The following is a 22,219-nucleotide window of genomic DNA, read 5'->3' on the forward strand; positions in this document are numbered from 1 at the left end:
GAATGTATAAATTGGTGTACAGTTTGTTTTCAATACAAATTATTTTTGCGGATATACGATCCCGCTTTACCTACAATGTAGAAATTATAAGCAAGCAATATACTTTGGTATTTTACCCAATCGCTTATTATGTTACTCTATGTGGACTATTTCAAGCACAAGTTTTTAGGTATTTTTTTCACGTTACGTTCTTAAAGGTTAGAAGGTAATGTTTAACTATAATTACAATTTACGCTGATAGAACATCTCCCACATCTCGAAAAGAAATGTTTAAAAAGGCCATAGGTTACATTTCATAGCACTTTAAACGCGTTACTTATACATTTCAGTCACAGTTCAGATGACGGCAAGTTGGCTTCCTTAATTCCATTTAAACGTGTTTCCTTTCCTCTTCCGTTCGGTTTTCTACCCGTATCTGAGTTAGACCCGGCCACGTCTCGATTAAATGCGATCTGATTATATTACGTTAGTAAAAATCTCAGCTACATTCAGGGACTCTGGGACTTAACGTCTTCCTTCGATGCAGTTTGCTCACACCTTCAGGGATTTTATAGAAGACGGTATTGAATATCCTTTCAACGTTATAAATTGAATTACTTTTCATTGCACAATCACTAGAAATGTTAAATATAGTTATTAACTACAAACAAATATATCAAGCAAGCGTGCTTTATCATAATTTAGTATTGAGGTTACAACTATTACTAATGAAGCTTGTCATTAGTATTAATGGCCACTGAAGTCATTGGTGAAAAATATTTCACTTTGCGGTTGACAAGTTCATTTAGTTCCATTAAGTTTTGCGGTTTCCCTTGCTAAAATGTAAATGCGTATCTCTGTTAACTTGAGTAGCGAAGTTTTTGCTAGGCGCAGACGAACAAATGACCGATCGGCGGAAGTTGGGCGACATTGTGCCTTCAACACCACAACTAGGAAGAGGAAGAGATGCGTCTTACGCAATAAAGGTCGTCGCGAATACGCAAAAAACTTACTTTGTTGACAAAATTCGTACGATCTCGTCCTCAAATCAGCATTAGCTGTCGATTTCTGTATAAATAAATATTTTAATCGTTGTTATCAATAGCATACGCACAGAGACTGAATTGTAAAGTGTTTTTTAGAGTTGTCTATTTCAAAATGTTGTATTAGATATTTACTTGGGTTTTCCCATTTTCAATTGACCATTTGGTCACAACTAATTAATTTATCAAACTAACAGTTGGGTGTATTGGCAGAGATCGTTAAAATTCAACACAAGTGTGTATTGCGTCGCGCCGTACGTTTATTCGACGCTTGTTTGTTTCTGTCAAGTTGGCTAACAATAGGCACAGTGTTCCCACTGAGGTTACAAACGAATTTCACATCTGTCGATAGAGGATTTGCCAAAAGCCGGGCTCTCTAACGAAGCGATGCTTGTTTGAAGCATCGAACGTGTATCCCGATTCGATTCGAGATTTTTATCAACATTCAGTGCTTTTTAAATCCCTTTTTAAGTAACAGATGTCTGGTTGCTCGATTATAGTTTTATTGTTTTCGTTTAAAACCACGTGAAAATGGAAAGTTTTGACCAACCGATTATATTATTGATCTTATTAGTTTATCAACAACGCACGCACACTGTGCATTAAGATAAACATTGTAAATTCTAATCAATTACCTACTTGCGATGCGTAATTATAAACACAAAGTCTTCAACTTCATGTTTCGCTTACTTATCGATTAAAGTTTGAGAAGCAAAGCGGTTTACTAGAACTTGCGAGTTGGAACGGTAACGTTGGATCGGGGGTCGATGAGGGATAGTTTCAAGTTCCGAGTGTGGATCGCGTATAAACATTAAAACTTGCCGTTAACGACTCGGAAACTGCAAAATTAACTATGTATAATGAGTGAGACGGTAGGACAGATAGACGTTAATCTAAGGAATGATAAACTTGGGATTCTATACACAAGCACTCTTAGTGCGCCATGCATAATTGATTACTTGTCGGCAGTTACGTAGTATTGTTGCCTTGATACCGGGATCGAATATCTGCTAAGCATTGAGCCTTGAAATCGTATAGATATACAATAATGAGATATATTCTCTTGTATATCAGTGCTAAAATGTACAAATATAGCAATATCATGATACTGCTAATATATTTCAATGTAAAGAGCAATCACTTAGCTACAGCGCATGTTAAAAAGGACTACAACTTAATAAGTTAAATGAGGTTCGCTTGAAAATCGTGGCCAGAATAAACTTGTTTCGCTTAACTTTGTTAGCGTGAATTTCACAATATCAAAGGAAAATAACAGCAAACAAGCCAGATCAGGTTAGTAACGGTTAGGTAAAAGTAAAAAAGTACGTGTGCGCCATAACAATAGGTAATATTTGACAAAACATCGGCTATTCTTACACAAATGGTGATTTGTACACGCGAATAAAATACCAGCAAACATTTCTCTTTGTTTACTAGAGAACGTCGATTTGGGAAAACAGAGCAGACGAATAATACGTACACGTAGGTGGTGCAAAATCTCTCTGGTGCCGTGAGCACACCCCCCTGTATTTGTTTCTTGTCACAGCGTACGTGGCCTCATTACTCGATACATTGTATGCTTTGCTGGCTGATATCCACCCGGTATGCGGACCTTACGCCTGCAGTTTTAGGCAATGTTTAATATGCGTAAAACCTTGCTCATTCGACACCACAAGGTGAGACAGAAGGTAGCTTCTTTAAAAGATAAAAATCACGTCTTGGTTGAAAGAAAAATAATACAACTTGGAAACCACGAGATGTTTCAATGTCACGATGTATAAAAGAATGACCACTGAGTGCAATCAAACGTTATCAAACAAAGGCATGATTTATAGTTACAAACTTCATTATTTCATGTTTTATCAACGATCGCAAGACTTTCCTGTTTATTTAATGATGTTTTTCTTAACTTATAAAATATTAAGTGGAAAAATTAATGTCGACATAAATATTTGCTTGATTCGCAAACGAGTGGTGGGTGCAATGTGGCTCGATAAACATGTACAGTCAAATGAAAAAATACATCGATATAATTTAACCATGTCTTAAAAAAATATTTAAATATACTGGTGGCCAACAACCAGCCTAGAAATCACATATAATGTTTATATTTTTTAAATTATTATTTCCAATTATAATAAAAATGGCCTTGAAACTCAACTATTTTGTGTATATATTTTTGACGTGACTGTACTGTTTCTCCATACACGATAATACCAAGGCTTTCCACTTTCGGATACTAACTACGCTTAGGTCGCGACACGGCATTCGTATTGATACGCAAATTTTGGCTCACGATAATCTCTGGTAAGCGTACTGTATTTTACTTATTAAAGTAGGTTGAATGTATTATGTTTATGTCATATGACGTTCACTGCTGAACAGAGGCCTCCCCATTATTTTTATATACCTAACATAAATACATAAAGATCATATTAAAATTTCAAAACAGTTAAGTGATATTTAAGCGTATACAAGTTAAATGACAACTTTCAAAACGTGTGCCAAACAAGAATTTCATTGCCGAAGTATTAATAAAAATATGCAAAATTAAGTTGAGAAGTGGTTTGTATAAAAACATGTCTTCAAAGTACGTGGCGGATCGATAAAATTGGAAATAAAAACGTCACTATGGCCAGGCGAGCTGGGGTCACATACGACGTATAACATCCGCGCTGATAAGAGATAAGGGAAGCGGTCAACCCGTGCGTATATCTTGGATATGCCGTCTGTTATTACTTATTAGTACTGTTTACGACATCGGCTCATTGATAACGTTGTTGCTTTATGTATAGCGTAATAGAGTAAGAGTGACGGTAAACAAAGATCAACTTTTAATAGGTAACCCCCATTGCGTGCAGTAGGAAGATTCCTTGTTTGAACTATATTCTAATTGCTTAAAGCCTTTCAAAGTACTAAGTAGATGGTGGATCTATTTGGTTGTTTTATCTAGAAGGATGACACCTAATACTTCCAGGGTATCTTTATTGCTACCAAGTCTCCCCCACAGAATGCTAAAATGACCCACTTAGCAGGACGTCAATCTCAATCACCAAAGCGAACATTGGTGATCACGATTGAGTGTGTGTGATAGCCAATCCATTGGCATAATCCCCAATCAGTATTTTACGGTACTTTACGACTGTAGGCTGGCATAACCTTCCTCAGCAATGTCACAAAAAGGACCGTAAGCGTGCAAAGCCGCAGGCGAACCAAAACTACGTACAATAAACAACTTGGAACTTTTTAAATCACGAAAATTCGTTCAAGGCTTACAACTAGACTTGTAACGTTTGAATAAATCTTACAAGGAATAATTTAATACGTAACAAGTTTTAATGAAGCCTTTAAAGTCGGCCCGGGAAGTAAGATACGCCAAGTGGATATAAAAGTTAGGAGGGTCCAGCAATTGATACGGGATACGTTCGAAGAGATTGTTGAACCTAATAATATAGCACGTCCCTTTTAAAAAGTAAGTAGTGGCTCCTATCTCCGGACCAGCTATTTATATTCATAAAATTCTTGCTACTTTCGTTACCAAAATTCTCAGCTATTAATACGCAAGCCCATAGAAAACATGGTGAATATAAACTAGAAGTTTAACCAGTATACATAGGTTCTACTTACGTACAAAGACTGCCACGAAGCAAAACAATGCATATGAAGCCTAATTGTTTTTTAAACTGTACACAACGTCAACATACTCCAGTAGAAACAAGGCAACACTGCTCTGTGTTTCGATTCCATTATCAGCAACACCAAGAGATATCACAACAGAAAGTGATTCCACGATATGCACTGAACTATAAATAATGTTTATGTGTAGGTATATAAAGTGCAACACTAAATATTGTAAATACACGTGCTCGGTGCAACGCGCCGAAACCAACTGGGACGGGTGACGATCTATTATACCGGTGCGCGTGCACAGGCTCTCGGTCCATTTCCCCCACGCAACTCACTCCGTTAGATGTTTGCCGTATCGATAGTGTAGAATGCTATTACTTCACGTACTTACACACTGAACACATTGCTCTAAACGGGACATGTAAATTACCGGACTGCTTTTGGGAGGCTTTCAATGTGGCCTTCAAAACGGACTACGCAATTTTTGAGCCTTTCAATTTTTTAAATTCCAGTGTACCTAAATTTCAGCTGATACAGGTAATAAATATAGCGAATATTATCTTCTCGCATAATAAAGGCACTTGGGACTTTACTTAAGGTAGGAAATAAAGAAAATTGGCCACTTGTTACATCTTATCAGTAATGGGTATCACAAAAGCAATTACGACAGCACGAACGTGATGGTAATGGGCACTTGAATTATGAACTAGATACGACCAGAACAATTATGGGTTTCGAAGGAATTGACAAAGTGCCTATTAATTCCCAGGCAAATACTAAATTTTGTCAGTAGATATTGTATCTAGCAAGTAGAATAAAATCGAACATTGGTTGAGTAAGTGGTGCACAAATGATTGCAGTTTCCATGATGTATGTCAAGGTATAAGAAAGTGCAGATGCAGTGCAGATTTCCCGTTATGCATTTAAGTTTTTCCACGCAGTCGTGATATCTGTGCGACGTACGTACAGCAAGGCCGTTATTCACCGGTGTCGGGACAAGTATACTTATCGTCGCATTCCCTGACATTGCATTAAGTTCTGGAGTTTTTGAAAGCTTTCTCATTGGTGCCTACTTCTAGCCTTTGTAACTACAAAATCTTATAGAACCACACAAAGTCAGGTTTCGGTTTTAATCAAGTTATTAATATTTCAACGCATTACATATGCGTATATCTCCCATATAGATGAGTTTTATTGAAGTTAACGTTGAAGGCAACCTTGGCCCCTCTCTGGTGTTTGAATAATAGAATCTGTAAGTTAGTGAGTGTCGTAACTCAGTTGGACGAACTTGGAGCATACAAAATGCTGTGTTGTAATTTTTGACATTATAGCAAACTTTGTTTATAAATACATTTTCGGCTTAGAGGTGACACCTCTCACAACTTATAACGGAGTTGTGATTGGATAATTAGCTGGCAAAAAAGATACCGTTTTATTGCTTTTATTATCTTGGTTGTACATTCTGCATTCTATCATTATACTGTCCATCTACCACATAAGTAAAATAATGTTTCTCTTACTTGCGTCAAGTGCATTTCAGGACCTACAAAGGAGTTACGAGATAATGTTTAGATTGTCTTACGATTGTCATCCACATGTGCCACCAGTGACACGTGTTAAAATAATCTCGGCATAATTACCTGGAACAAAACAAACCAAGAATGTAAGAATAAAAACTTAAAACAGTACAAGGTATGAGGTAATTATTCGTTAGCATGTGGTCACTTATGAAATAACAAATAGCAAGAATTTATTATACAATGCGATATCTAAGTCAGTATCTCCACTTTAAAGAATTCAAGGTAAACATAATTATACGTAATTAATATAGCTCAAATAAAGTTGCGTTTTCCTACGTCAGAGCACACAAAACAACAATAGTTGGCTAACAAAATGAAGAAAATTAGAGTTGATTGATCCTTCTTTTGTACATATTCGTATCGTAAATAGGATCTGATAAGGCTTCTGTTGCGCTGGCAGACGGGCTTTATGTTCAGCATACGATCAAAGTAGGGCGGCGTGCGACGATGCCAATAACGTCACTATGAATACTGGAGTTGACATCCTTCGCGTCCCGTCTATCATAAGTTTTCAGCGACACGTTTCTTATTAACGTCATTTTAAAATAAACAGTTTATTGATACACAAGGTTTATACAACAAAGGCAGCATACGTAATGTTTTAAAAACAAAAGTTATATAGTATCGTCATTCACCCTGGATCTGAGGACTTCATAACCTTCACGCATAAAAACAGATAACGCATAACAATAATTGCATAATGCTAAAACCCAAACGTGTTTCACTAAGGAGGTCAAGTTCTAGAACCGCTTTGCCTCGTAATTAACGGCTAGTCGCTTATTTCTCGTACATTCATAATTTTATGATAATATGCTCTTGGTTTAAACGCTGCCACTGATTTATAAATTAAGATCTGTGTACAAAATAAACATTAAACACATTAGATATTTATTATAAAAATGTCGGTCTTACGTCAACATTGCGAAATGTCCACTAAAAGTCGAATGTGAATAAGGAATGGAGAGCCAAACCTGCGGCTTCGACCTCGCGGTTGACTAACGAGTAGATGAGGCGGTAAGGTAATAGTCAGTAACGTTTGCCGCCAGCGAATGGAGCAAGGTTAGCAGTCAAGTGTACGTTTGAGGGTCACTGGAAATATTACGTATGATACGGAACGTCCACCTCGGAGCTCATGCACACCACCTCATTGTGGCCGTCAACATTAGGCTTACATAAAGGCGTTACGCATTACTATGAGATATGATACGTATCTACATCAAGTTTAATATGTTTGGTTGCGGTTAACACAGTCGGTCTCTCCTGAACATAATACGCCCTGTTCATTACAAATGATAGGCTAGTAATACGGTCATTGTGATATCAATAGCATTAACTACGATGCCGATGAATTGACGTTCGTTACGTTTGATTATTTTCCTATTAATGACACAACCTGAAAGAAGAACGATTACCGTAAGCATAAAGCCGAAGGTAGCCGGGCCGATGTAGGATCATGATAGCAGGTAAAAGACTGCTCATCCAACAGTTTACCATGTTACATGTTTTACATATTAAATGCTATTTGACTACGTATTCTTCGAACTGGTAAAACTTAAGTTGTGAGCCGAAGTTCATAAAAACGTAGCGTGATTCAATTTCTTAGTACAGCAAGCATGCCTGCCTAAATTTAGATCCGTGCATACGGTCAGATATCTTATAAATGTACAGATTAATCATAACTCGGGATAAAACAAGTTCTTCGCTGCTTAGGGAATATTAATCACAAAAGGGATCCTTGTAGCGTATCTCGTTTCGCCCAAAACCTTCGCAGCAGTTTATTCGACCTCAGAGGGTGCTGTCGCGTCGACAAAGATATTTTGGCAATTCGATATCTTTAGTCCCCTGGGGTTAAGAAGGATTTTGATCTTTCGTCTCGTGTTAAAGATTGTTTAATCGTTGGCTTTAATCAACGCAGCTTCGCCATTAATTAAATTAAATTTTAAAAGGCTGCTCAAGTCAGGGCAGAGGAATTTCTTAAAATATTTTGTCAAGTTCTATCGCCATTGCCGCTATTAGATTTACAATTGTTTTACCTTTGAGCAAATAGATTGTATTTATAAGGGTGGTAATTTTGAGCACGTTACACGGTCTCCCAGTCGATAGAGTTCTGTGTCCTTGCGGTGAGGGTGAAGATACAACGGGACTATTTATCACGCGGTAGGATGTCAGATAAGCGGCAGGGTTTGGGCGCGCGGGGGAGACCGACATCGATCCACACAGCTGATCGCCTCCATTACACTCAGCAAATTATGTTTAGTCGTGCGTATTAGGACACGATTCATGTTTATTTCATTAGAATGCTTCAGGTGTCTACTATAGTAAGATATTATGATAATCATTTTGAGTATTGAACTTGATAAGATTGAGGACGGAATGGATGCCTCCATCCTATTAAGATCAAAGATTGGTTATGAATAGAGGAGAGCTGAATGGCCGATGAGGTTCTGGTGGGTCTAAGTGCCGAGTGGAGTTGTCGTGGCACGCCGTTGAAACGCTTCACCGACCGTCTGTGTACACTTGGGCAGACGTTGCGCGCGCACACCGATCAATACGCCTCGGCTGCGACGGGTTCGCACCACGCGGCCTCTTCTCTAAATTCGTGTGCTTATTTTTTGCGATGCAGCCGAATGGTTTTAATGGAACTTCGACTAAAAATTTAAAAGCAGAAATAATAACAATTATATTACCTACTGACTTGCTTGTGCCGTAGACAGTTTACATTATTAGTTAGCTAACTCGTTTACACGAAAAGTTTGTGAACATAGTGGAGTTAGTTGGCGAGTAGGTTTCCATCCAAGTCATGCCATACTGAACATAATGTTGTGTGTCTGCTATAAAACTGTAGGTGTAGTTATAGCATACAGCTTAATGGTAACAGTGTATAAGTAGGAGCCAAATCGATAGCCCTACTTAGCTAGTCCGTGTATCCACACCTTGTACGTAACTTATGGGCAATTCGCTTTAGTTTTAACTACTTTGCACGTTTGGACTTTACAACTTAGCAAAGCGGGCTTTTTGCGCTTATGGATTGAGAACAAGTACTGACATATGGGCTTTCGTAAATTGCATTATTTTTCAATTCTATTTGCCATTACGTTTTCGAGTTTTCAGTGACTCCTAAGAATATGTTTTCATGTAAGCACACTGTACAGGGAACACCATGACTTAGGAAGTGACAATAGGCGAGTGCAGTGTAAAGTATCACAATGACGGGCTGGGTGGGCGGTGCACGGGTTGATTGAACTCCATTGTCAGTCCCCAGGTACCAGCGAATGCCTTCACCTTCACGCACTGTTCCTCAATGAAAGGCAAACTTTTATGGAGGGCCGACAATGCACTTTCGGCGACTGAATGGCGGCTAAACCCTACCGGAGAATGCAAATTTAAAAGCATCGTTTCCTGTACCATAATTTAAGAGAGTTCTTTAAACTTCCTTGCAGTTTGAAAGTACGAGAGTTACTGAATGGTTTCTTCAAGCTGAACATGGATTTAGCTATACTATTATACGATGCAATATGCAAGCTTGGGATGAGTGAGACTTTAGGCGTGTGAGACGCGCAAAATATGAATATTTTAGTGAGTTAAAACAGTATCCAAGTTGGAGAGCACCGTGTGTCGTGTTGCCGGTGCACACGTGTTGTCGCAGTTAAATATAACCGGCAGTTCAACGCACGAGGGGGCGCGACGCGTCCGGTTAACCTACAACTACTGCATTCACGGGTGTTATGGGGAAATAACTGAAACAGACACCAGCGCAAGATACTGCCATGTGCACAAAGCACATACCATTTCGGAAAAAACAATTAGTAGGTACCTCACTTGCATATAAGATTTTATTGTGGGAAGATACTTTATGTAAATTGAACAGAATATTTAAAACACAACGTACCTGAATACAACTGGATAAATAAATTTTGTTGCCTAATAATACAAGTTAATAACAGCAACTTCCTTGAGATAAACATAACGATTGAACCAATCATAAACACATTACAAATTCGATTCGATCATTTACTAAATATATTAGTAAGCGATCAAAAGCAACAAGTTAGTGAAGTATTCGAATTACTCAGTAGTAATTATGGTTGGCCGACGGTGGTACGTCAGGTAGGTACATTTGAAAAACAAAGTTACGGCGGTAGGTCCAGTATGTCCGTAGGCAAGGTAACAGAATGAAACAATGATCTCATTACGTAACTTTCTGCAACTATCTGCCCATTAGCAACCATTTCTGTCATGTTATTGCATCGTTAAGAATTATGTGTAATTGTGTCTGGTTGAAAACTGAAGCTAATCAAATAGGTTTTCCTTTGTTTGTAACAGAACTGTATATTGACACAAGCGGTGTAGGAGCGCGGGTTAGTGCAACACCATTGAACTAAGCTAAGCGAGAACAAATGCATCGTCAGTGGACGTTGCACAATGTCTGTCTAGAACGCGTTGTCCGACTGAATGCTTACTTGTACACAGTTGAGAAAACTGATGCTGCAACAACAAAGACAGACACTTTACGGAAGAGTGAACACTGACGATGGCAATAAGTATAAAACCGGACTTAAATTGCATTACAAAAGTTAATCTGAACTGAGAGTAACTGTGACATCGGAATGGGCGTTAAAATCAAGTGGATACGATTACTATTGACTTTTGGTAATCAAATTCCGCTAATTAAATACGTTCGTGTGCTGCGACTGTTAACATTTTATAACCTTGTACAGTCCGCTGCCTAACTACGGAGCAAAAATACATGAGCGACAATAAAAAAAACACTATAGTTGTACTTTTGTTTCACGAAATCCCCAAGAGGCCCTTTATATTCTGTGAAATAAGGATTCAACCTCGAAATGAGAGACAATAAGCTGAAAATTGGCTTAGACCTTTCTTTCTTCTTTGGTATAATATTAAACTGCATTTCTTTTTCTTTTCACATTATTAACATAGCCAACATGTCTTGGTGTTTGTTAAGTAAAGTAGTATATAAATTCCAATAATTCGAATTATGGCTATTCCATATCGGATATAGGACCCGGCCAGTAAGGATAATTTATTTCATACCGATAATACTTGTCTTCACTGTTTTTGGTGATTGTTAGGTTAATACAGTGTACATCTTAGCAATAATCTAATTCTCAAACTAATACTAGGGACCTATTTCTGGCTATCCATTCTAAGAATAGAGTGGCCGTTTTCCATATCAAACAATCGCTAGATTCTAAGTATGCTTTGTTCAGTCACAACATTTACTAATCGGAAAATTCTAAGAACCAATCGTACTTACTGTCTTAACAGTGATTTTCCATGGGAATCATTCTCAACGAGTTAATGCTCTTAATAATTTTAAAATCGGTTAAAAAAGGGATTTCCGAGGAATTTTACATTATTTTTTAAGTAGTAGAAGTGAATTTATTTAAGTAAGTCACAGGGCAGGTAGCGTGCAAGACGTGGCATGTGAATAACCGCAAATTACTTTTGAGGCTTGCGTCGAAAAATAGACAAAGAGGTTCACACGGCCTTGCCGGCGTGTGCCGCGCTGCCAGAAGGCTGACGAACGCGGAAATGCCTAACGAACTGCCGCCTACCAACTTTACGAATTAAGTGGTTCCATGATGACGCTCGGCTTCGAGCCTTCAACACTTCACAACCTTAAGTACCTTGAATTTTACTAGTTTATTTTTTAATAATACCTTCCCTGTAGTTATGCCAAATGTGTCAAATGCACTGCGATTTACAATTTATTAGTTATTCGCGTGCATGGAAAATTAATACACACGATAAGAGCTCGATTGAAACGTACTATGACGTCAATTTTCTTGAACGATAAGTTTGAAATTTATAAAAAGTAAGTTATCGACATAACCTCATAACACTGATGGATGACTTAATTTGTAAGGTTACGATAACAGGCTCTTGTATTCAGTTCATAATAAAGCGGTTTTAAGAAAACTTGTGGGTGCAATGCAATAACGTTTTCCTCATGGTTTTTTATTTAACACACGGAAAGCAATCAGTATTATCTGTGTGCCGTGGTATTGATAAAACAATTGAACAGCAGCCACATCCTTATTACGTGTGGTACATTGCGTCCGTGACAGTATTTAATATAAATTTTTGCTAATTACATATCATCACGTTTGTATGATTCGTTCGTACTTGGTCAGGCGTATGAACATTGTTATGTTGAAACAATAGTATAATTTTGTTTGCCGCTGTCGGAAACTAGAACCATAACTTTAAATAGTTTATTGGAAACATTTTAATAATATAGTTATGTTTATAGTTGTAGGTACTATTTATTTGGATGATTTTGCCAAAAATTATCTATGCTAGACAGATTAAAATCGCGGTAGCATATTATCTGACTTGGTGCGGAAGATCGAAAACGAAATTGAGGTATCATCGAATCGATTATCTGTTATCGTTACTTAAGTCTACTATGTAATGCCAGTCAGCAACTAAATAAAGTACATTGACCTCGACACTAGACGAAGTACATGTTTATGCCATCAAAATATTTTAGTGATGCATTAGTATAAAAACATAAGTAGTTATTTTATTTGTTTATAATTACTTTAAAAAGGTAAAAATGTGACGTTGTCGTAATCTTTGGAACCACTGAATACATTGAAAAATGCAATAGACTAGATTAGAATAGATATGAATTGCGAGTGTCACTAGCTCTACGAGTATTTTATCCGTAGGTATCAGCAAGTAGCATAGCTGGGACACGAATGACAATAAAACAAATAGAACACTATTTCCGACGCAGAATTTTGAAAACATATTCAACAGATCCCCACAATAATGATCATTTGCAGATTAAAGAAGATTTCGCTTAGGTCAGCATTTTGCACTTGTTAGCAAATATCATTACATTTCGACCACCAGAGCCGGTGGTCACCGAACACGGTGATTACGACAACGCTCCCCAGGACCGTTCATTTTGACGATCCGCGGGGGAGGACCGTGCTCACCGGTGGACATTCACGATTTACGAGCTGTTATATGGGATGTTAGACCGGTGGTTTATACGTCAATTACTCTTCGTACACCCATAAAGCGATATTGGAATAGTAATTTGTGATTAAAACAAAAACTTTTTCACGGAAGTAAATGACAATATACTATTGGAACAGATGGATCTGCATGTTCTACATTACGAACAATACAAATATTTTTCGTCAATTTGACAATAACAAGCTCGTCACCGTATGCTTCCAAAGCTAGTGATTATTAGTGGGCGTTCACACAGAGGAGGCCCGTTCGAGTAGCTCTCTGGCACTCGCCACACATGTTTACATACCCACACCGGTACACTGAACTCGGATAAATTGTCGGCGGTTCGTGGAAACGGGACAAGTGCGGACGCCCGGTCCTTTCGTCCGCGTCTGCTGTTTGTGACTGTACTCAAACCGCGCATACCAACACCAAAACCAGTTCATTGACTATAGCTACGGCTGGTGCTAATTGTACACAACTGACACACACATACAAAAACAAAAATATAAAACCGCGTCTAGTGATGGTAGCTTCATTTCTGTGACTGATACTCTTGGAGATATTTTGCGAACTCAATTTAATCAAGCATACAACAACACTTTTAACGTATGTCATATTAATGCACAAAGTGTTCCCAGTCATTATAGTGAATTGTATGCAACGTTTACAGACAATAACGTGCATGCCATCTTGATTTCTGAGAGCTGGCTTAAACCTAATCTGTTATCAACCTCTTACTCTCTTCCTGGTTTTGTTCTCATCCGAAATGATCGTCTTGAGAAAAGAGGAGGTGGTGTGGCAATATACCTTAGATGTGAATTCCGACATAGAGTGTTAGCAACTTCGGCTGGCTCTTCAGGAACTGCGGAATTTTTGTTTTTAGAAGTTCCCATAAAGGGAATTAAGACAGTGATCGGAGTTGTATATTGCCCCCCCTCTGCGGACTATTTCACCAACTTCGAATTGGTATTAGAATCTTTGGGTTCTGAATATGAGCACTACATCATCATGGGCGATTTCAATACGAACCTCCTCGCACCTCATTCCCCACGATCCCGTAAACTCCTACATATTGCCGAGTCAGTTGGGTTAAGTATCCTACCCCTTAAAGGCACCCATCATTGTTCTTCTGGCGATGATACCTGGTTAGACCTCATCCTTACTTCTAATCCTTCCTTTGTCTCCTGTCATGGTCAACATAATGCTCCTGGTTTCTCTCATCATGACCTCATTTTCCTCACCTATAACTTAAAACCTCCCAAATCCAAACCCAAGGTTCTGCACAGGCGCTGTTTTGCGCGAATGGACGTGGAGAAATTACTTAAAGATGCCTCTGACATTGACTGGACACCTCTTATTGAGGCTGTCACAGTTGATGAAAAGGTTGCTGTATTTAATTATAAGGTAAATAGCTTGTATGATGTCCATGCTCCGATTAAAAAAGTTAAGTTAAAACGACCACCAGCACCGTGGATGACGCCGTTGATTAAAATTGCCATGAGACGAAGAGATCGCGCTTTTAGGAAATATAAGAAGATTCGTACGGATGAGAACTGGGAACTTTTCAGGGTTGCTAGGAATCGGTGTAATCAGATGATACGCAACGCTAAACGCCGCCATATATTTGCTCATGTATCATCATCTTCTTCTGCCGATATCTGGAAGTTCTTAGGAACTTTAGGTATTGGTAAATCGCAGAATGTAGACTTTCCTAATACTATTGATTTAAGCGATTTAAATCGCCATTTCTGTGCAACACCTCTTTTGGATCTTCGTATCCAATCGGATACTATCAGTTACATATCTAGTCTACCGCGCCCCAATATAGAACCTTTTCTTTTTGTACCAATCAGTGAAGAAGACACAAAAAAGATAATCCTTTCCATTAAGTCAAAAGCAGTTGGTTATGACAACATAAGTCGTGGCATGATTGTCACTATCCTGGATCAATTGGTACCTGCAATTACCCACATAATTAACTTCTCCCTTTTCACTGGTAAATTCCCTTCACTATGGCGAAAAGCCTACGTGCGTCCTTTACCCAAGATCCCTGTTCCTACCCTTCCCAGTAATTTCCGTCCAATTTCCATTTTACCTTTTCTTTCTAAGGTGCTTGAGGCTTGTGCCCATAAGCAGTTCTCTCGTTTTATATATGTCAATAAAGTTATCAGCCCTTTCCAATCCGGCTTTAGGCCTGGGCATAGCACCTGCTCTGCTCTCCTTAAAGTGACTGGCGATATTCGAACTAGCATGGAGGAAACCAAGCTCACAGTGCTGGTGTTAATTGACTTCTCGAATGCGTTCAATACAGTCAGTCACGATCTCCTGATACACATCCTATCCTTCTACAAGGTGTCTTCTCAAGCGCTGGATTGGTTCATTTCTTATCTTCAGGATCGCCAGCAGTCAGTACGAGTTGATGAAGTGACATCAAATTGGTGCAAACTGGATGCTGGTGTGCCACAAGGCGGTATTCTTTCTCCACTTTTATTTTCAATTTTTATAAATCTCCTAACTCTTGAACTTCAGTCTGCGTATCATCTTTATGCTGATGACTTGCAACTATATCGTCACTCCAGCCTCGAGGGCTTATCTGCTACAATCATGAAGTTAAATAATGATCTAGCTGGGTTGAAGAGCTGGGCTGATAGGTTTGGAGTGGCGGTAAATCCTGGCAAGTGCCAAGCTATTTTAGTTGGTAGTAGTCGCATTATGCAAAGAGTGGATTTAAGCAGCTTACCTCCGGTACAATTTGATGGTATGAACATCCCTTATAACTCAAGCGTGAAAAACCTGGGCTTACATATCGACTCTACGTTAAGCTGGCAGCCTCATATTGGGAGTGTTAGCCAGAAGGTAACAGGTTTGCTGCGCTACTTTTATCGGTTAAGAAACCTTCTCCCGTTCAACGTGAAAGCGATGCTTGTGCGAACCTTGATCCTTCCCATAATTGACTATGGTGATGTTTGCTTCTATGACCTGAATGCAGATCTGCTCAATAAACTTGACCGGCTTCTCAACAATTGCATTCGATTCGTTTTTAATCTTCGCAAGTACGATCATGTGTCTGCTTATCGAGAACAGCTTAGATGGCTGCCAATTAGGCAAAGACGTGAGATGAGAGCATTAACTACTCTATTTTCCATTCTTCATACTCCTTGTTCACCTCCTTATTTATCATGCCACTTCCAGTTTTTGTGTTCTCAACATGACAGAAATTTGCGTTCCTCCAACAACCGTCTACTCCAATGTCCCTCACATCGCACAGATTTCCTTCATTCCTCCTTTTTTGTCCAATCTATTCTTTTATGGAATAAGTTGCCCTCGGAAATTAGGATGGTAAATAGCCGCTTGACTTTCAAATTGAAGCTTCGTGAGTATCTTCACCAGAGTTTGCAGAATTGACACAACTGTGCATTTGATTTTGTGTTATTTATATATGTATTAAAGTTTATTTAGTATTATATATATATATATATGTGTATGTATAATAAGTCGGTACGTTTATATATTTTTGATGTGTCTTATATACATATTTAGTGCACCTGCCATGAAATTTCTCCTCCACCTAAAGGTTGACTGGTAGAGAACGCCTAAGGCGTTAAGTCCGCCTTTGTACATTGTTTTTTTTGTAAAATGTGTGCAAAAAGTATAATAAATAAAATAAATAAAAATAAAACCGTTCACCTGAGTAAGAGTACGCTTGGAAAATTTATTTAATCCGGTTTCTTGCACGCACGCACTTTTCTTTTTCAAAGCCAAAACTTGGTATGAAGGCATCAAGATTACTTCTATTATATTAATTTTTCCAAGCGATTACCCGGTCAAAAAGTAGATTATTTCACTACACAGAGTTTGCTTGTAGAGCGCGGCCAAAGTTGCGTGATACCCAGTCTTTACGAACTGTTCCATGGCAAATTACTAAAGATCAGCTAAACTTGATAGACCTATATACATTTATCGATTGTAAACTTGTACATTAAGACTGTTTAACATAATTTATTTTTGTTTTCTGCGATGAAATACGACAAGGCCTTCCACGTCATATTTCAGAAGTTGCACAGAATGAAAGCCTTATTTCAGCAAGAAGTTTTAATGTCTTTATTACATTTCCTTATGATAATCATAAATCATTATTTTTGAATACTTTAAAAGCTACGTTATGACCAAGTAAGTAGATAGAATGAGCAATATTTGTGAAAAAAATAGTTAAGCAATTCTACAGCAAGTTTAGAGTCTCGACGAGTAAGCTAAAAGTTTCTTTGGTAGCTATATCTATCAATGGCTGTGAGACTCGGCTGTCAAGTACAGTTACCGGCACGGATGTCGGGCTCTCGGCGGAAGAGTGGGGATCGCTTTGCGCACCCGTACGCATAACGCAATAAGGCAGTAAATCGCTTGTGAAGGTCAGGGCCCGACATCCGTGCCGGTAACTGTAAATGCCATATTTTCACGAGATTGCGAGCACCGAGAGCGCTGTAGACGCGACAACTCCTGGGGGAGCGGAGATAGATTGCCATTGTACAACGATACTACAGAGAAGAGGTTAAAGTATGTGCTTGTATTTATCTACTCAGTGTAAGTATGCACTATGCAGCCTGATATTTTATCGGGGCAAGGCACTGTGTAAAATGGTATAAAATGACATGTGAACTAAGCTCAACTGTCCGCAGTATCATAACATTTTGCCACCAACATGGGTGTCTCCGATTTCGTCGTGAGGCCGTGAGCGTCAAACGACGCGGGTGGTACGCTCGGCTGAATATAAACGTTCCATAAACGTTACGTGGCTACTAGAATTCACTGTAAGCCTGAGAACATATGAATAAAGGAGCAACTACATTATAGTCGTAGGATAGTTTTGTTGTCAGCGTATATTTGTTGCTCGCCGTGTGGCTTTTGGGAAAGAATTTTCTTGAAATGCCTGTTCGAAGAGAATAACAAACCATTCTTTTGTGCACCACAATGCTTCATAAATGTTTCAAATTCTAAATAGTGAATGGTTATGGCAGTATTCTCTTTTGAGGTATGGGAAGGTGGAATTCCGAGCTAAGAAGGCCCTTGGTTGCTGGCATTGTAGATACATTATGCTGTTTGCTGCCATAGTGTACTTCTATGTAGTAAAAAGAAAATTTATTAGCAATTGTTGTTACACAAATGCTTCATGAGTGATATGGCGGTTGCGTGCTCAGGCTCCACTAGTCATATCGTCCCATGTTCAATTTAATCGCAAAACAGATAGCCTTTAATAGCTGCTCCATACTTGGTTCAGTTTTATTGTTGATCTATCTACTGTTGATGACATCATGCATGTTATTGTTTTTATATTGATCGTTCAACAAAATGTTTGTTAATGATATAACGATGCAATTATCAACACACGTTTCGTCCGAATGCCTTTTCAACGTTGTGGCATCCAGAGCAAGATAATTATGAACAGTAAGAAACGCCTGAGCGTTATGTACATTATGTATCAGGCATGTGTTTATCAGTGCATACTGCTATTTATAAAATACAGAAGACAATCAACAAACAATAATTTAATATTGAGATATAATGCCGTGATTTACGTGTGTATTTTAAGTGTACAATGACAGTACATAGCTGTGCATAATTACTTTTATGTGTTCGTAGTGAATGGGTCCCTATGCTCCCTATAGTTAGGGGAGACCCTAGTTCAGCTGCCGCCGTTAACGGGCTGTTCCCAATGATTGTGATGTAAATCAATATCTACAAGCTTTTATAATATCATAGCACTACCACGCTTATCAGTGTCATCCCTGTAACTACTACATAGAATCAATATGGTGATTCTACATATACCAACCAACTGATCGATTTGTAAGGTTGAAACCAACCAAATGATTTGTAAGGTTCTCAAATCGGTGACTAATAGTAAGAAAAACCTAGACAATGTTTGTTCTTAGCGATTAAGGCCTCTCGTCAATCGATTGACGTAAACACATGGAAGTAACTAATTGAGGATGGGTTCTTTAACTCATGATCATACCTCGTTTATACATATATCATGCCCATCGTGGATAATATTATGCAAAGTTTACCTATTTATTGGTGGGCCAGAAGCACTTATTACGCATGCTGATTGGGTAGGTATGACAAGATAATACGATAATGATGTAAATTTTACCTAGTTAGGTCAAGAGCAGCTGGCATTCCAGCCGGCACGAACCACCAGGGCGGCAGCGGCGTGCACATCCGCTGCGGGCGCGGCGGGACCCTCAGGCGACCATGCAGCACACTGCACGCTCACAGTCCACAACGCACCAGTTTCACATTCACTACACAAAAACTAAACGCGCCAATGTCAACGCAGTGTCATGGTTCAGCGCGCCTTAATTGACCTGAATACAGATAACGGTGACGCAAAACAGTTTGCCAACACAGGATTACGACCGACAGTCTCGATGATCTTCAAGTTTTCCGGATAGTGAAATAGAGGAAAAAATTAATTGTGCCCCGTATCGCTCAATTAATCAATCGAGGAAATACGCGAAGAAGGAAATGAGAGAGACTGTTGCAACTACTGCTACGAGAAATCGTCTGCTATGGATTGTAGATGCGACCAGCACGCCATCCAAAGAGCAAAGTAATAAAAATATTAAAGCTATAAAAGGGCAGAATTGAGAGCGACCGGGTTTTTCAACAAACTTTAGGGGAGTCAATAATTAGAGGGAGCGATTGGCTGAGTGATGTCAATAAGGGTTGTTATGGCTGCAACGTAAGGGTCGATAAACTTTTTGTTTCGGACGAAATTTTGATAAATAGAAATAGGGATATACCTATTAATGAAGTTCTTGGATTTGTGGAGTTAAAACAGCTTGATAGATATAGGGATGGTATCGAAGGAAAGTGTAATAGTTTATGTCGCGTGCGACGTCGATGTGCGGGCGCGTGGAAGCGCGAGGCGATCGGTCTGTGTGTCGCTCGGTGTGGCACTGACGTCTGCCGGCGGTCGCCTCTGGCTCCGCGTACATACTAGAGAGAATCGCGGCGACGCTCGCCCGCCCCCGCGCCACTGAGAGCGCCTTGTTCTTAAGCCGCCCCATCATAGCGCAGTTTGCCCTACCATCTCTCCCTCAACTTAGAGGATGTGACGCTAAACTCATGATTACTTTATTCCAAACTTTTTGAAAGTTTCTAGATTTTTGATAACTCGTGGATGGTAGTTGGTTTTAGTTTAGAAGGAATTAAGACTTTCGGTCAATTAAAATTGTCAATTTTATATAGCTGATAATTTTGTTTGTTTTTTCGAACGCGTTGCTACAAAAACTTTTAGTCTTGGATTGCCCAGTTATTTATTATTCAGATCGACAACATTTCAAGAACTTTAAATAACGCAAGTTTAGATAATTAAGATTTCATCACAACATTGTTTAAAAGCGAGGTAAGTTTGTGTCTCATGCTCTCGCAGTAATTTGGATGAACCAATTGAGATGAATTCAGCTTAGCGATGAAAGTAGTTTTACAATTGCCACGTGGTACTTTACAACACAGGTACCCAGTTCTACCGCATACTGTATTGTTTCTATTCGTACTAGGCAGATATTTCGAGAGGAGGAATAAATTATATAATTTCTTAACTCTTTCCATTTATGCCATGATCAGGGGTTCGAAACATAAGATTTGCTAAGCGGATTCCAATTTACCACCCCTGGCACGTCCTGGCGACATTGGCTATAAACCATTCCGATATCGGACGTCGAGGAACCGAGCCGTTCACAGAAATAATAGTCCTGCCCAAACGGCAAAGAAAATCCTGTTTTTTATGGGTAAATGTGTGGTTGATATATTTAGCCGATTGAACTTAAGCTGACTAGATGTCTCTTTGATCTCGTTTCATGACTCAGAATCGTGGTCATCGCTAGATGGTCAAACACCAGAGACTTCTGGTGTTTTCCAGACTCCCATCTCGTTTGCGTCCTATGTGGCCGAAACAAGAAAGAATCGTAGAGAGCCATGCTTTCGCGTTAAGCTGTTTAAGAATTGAGCGATTGAGACATTGGCGAGTTTAAAAAACCCCAAGATTCGCAGCATTCTTCTCCAGCAAAAAAAAAATCTAATGCAATCTCTGCCTGTGTAATGATTGGATGGTTACGTTTCTGGAACACAGAAAGATTGGAAAAACTAAAGCTGGAACATTATTATATATGTTTTTTTCCATGCGAATATTTTTTGCTATTTTGATTTAACATTTTAATTCTAGTTTTATAAAAATACAACATTCCAAAGCTACAAAAAATACTTGAGATGAATTTTCATATTTATTTGATAAAAGAAAATCCTGTCGAATTTCATGTTTGTTTTGCGTGATGTCTGACTGAATAGACTATGATGTGATAACAATAATATATACTCATACGCACATTTCATATACAAATCAATAGTCATTTGAAGTCATTTGTCAAACTGTTGCTGCTATTTTAACGCTTTAAAAGAAATGCATGTAAAAGATTCAAGTTGAAATCCACCCCTTGGTATGCTAATCAAATTATGATATCACATTCACATGCCAAAGAGCATAACGTTCAGGTGATAAATTAAATCAAACACGGGTTCAAACATACATAATTATTCAATTTATTCGAGTATTACCTCCATAAATAGCGCACTATCAATGTTTATAGAACAATTTTAATGTAGAAATATAAATTTTCAGTCCAAAATAACTACAATAATGATCTAGCTGCACGCGGCTGCATAATGATTTATGATAATGACAACATAAATAAAAATGGTAAATAGTTAAAGGGAATCGCCGCGGCTAATCAATACGTATGTATTTATTACTCTTGATGAATAGAATCGGAAAACGCAACTGAATTTGAAAGTTTCAAAGAGATAAATGATTCAGTTGAAAGGTCTATTATTATGTAAATTGTAAGTTTGTAATCGTTGACGCCCGTTTGCAATCGTAATCAGTGCTAATTAAATATTATTTATTAGATACTGGGAACCGCCCTGAGTAAGTCAAGG

The 22,219-nt window shown here is 38.5% G+C and overlaps 1 protein-coding gene across 4 annotated transcripts in view; it reads right to left on the reverse strand.

Moving 5' to 3' along the window:
* Positions 1–22,219, reverse strand: part of LOC110375392 (protein gustavus) — a 50,599-nt gene that overhangs the window by 21,228 nt on the left and 7,152 nt on the right. The window contains exons 1-2 of one of the 4 annotated variants that reach the window (XM_021333476.3): positions 20,026–20,230; positions 19,374–19,587 (exon numbers count right to left, since the gene is read on the reverse strand). The exons of 1 other annotated variant lie outside the window; for it this stretch is intronic. In XM_021333476.3, coding sequence (XP_021189151.2) covers positions 19,374–19,441 — 68 coding nt within the window. In that variant the 5' untranslated portion in view covers positions 19,442–19,587; positions 20,026–20,230. Of the gene's footprint in view, positions 1–4,649; positions 4,917–19,373; positions 19,656–20,025; positions 20,231–22,219 lie in introns of those variants that run through there. 2 more of the 4 variants (XM_021333475.3, XM_021333479.3) reach the window with 2 other exon arrangements.

Source organism: Helicoverpa armigera, chromosome 18 (genome assembly GCF_030705265.1).
Source record: "Helicoverpa armigera isolate CAAS_96S chromosome 18, ASM3070526v1, whole genome shotgun sequence".
Lineage (NCBI taxonomy): Eukaryota > Metazoa > Arthropoda > Insecta > Lepidoptera > Noctuidae > Helicoverpa > Helicoverpa armigera.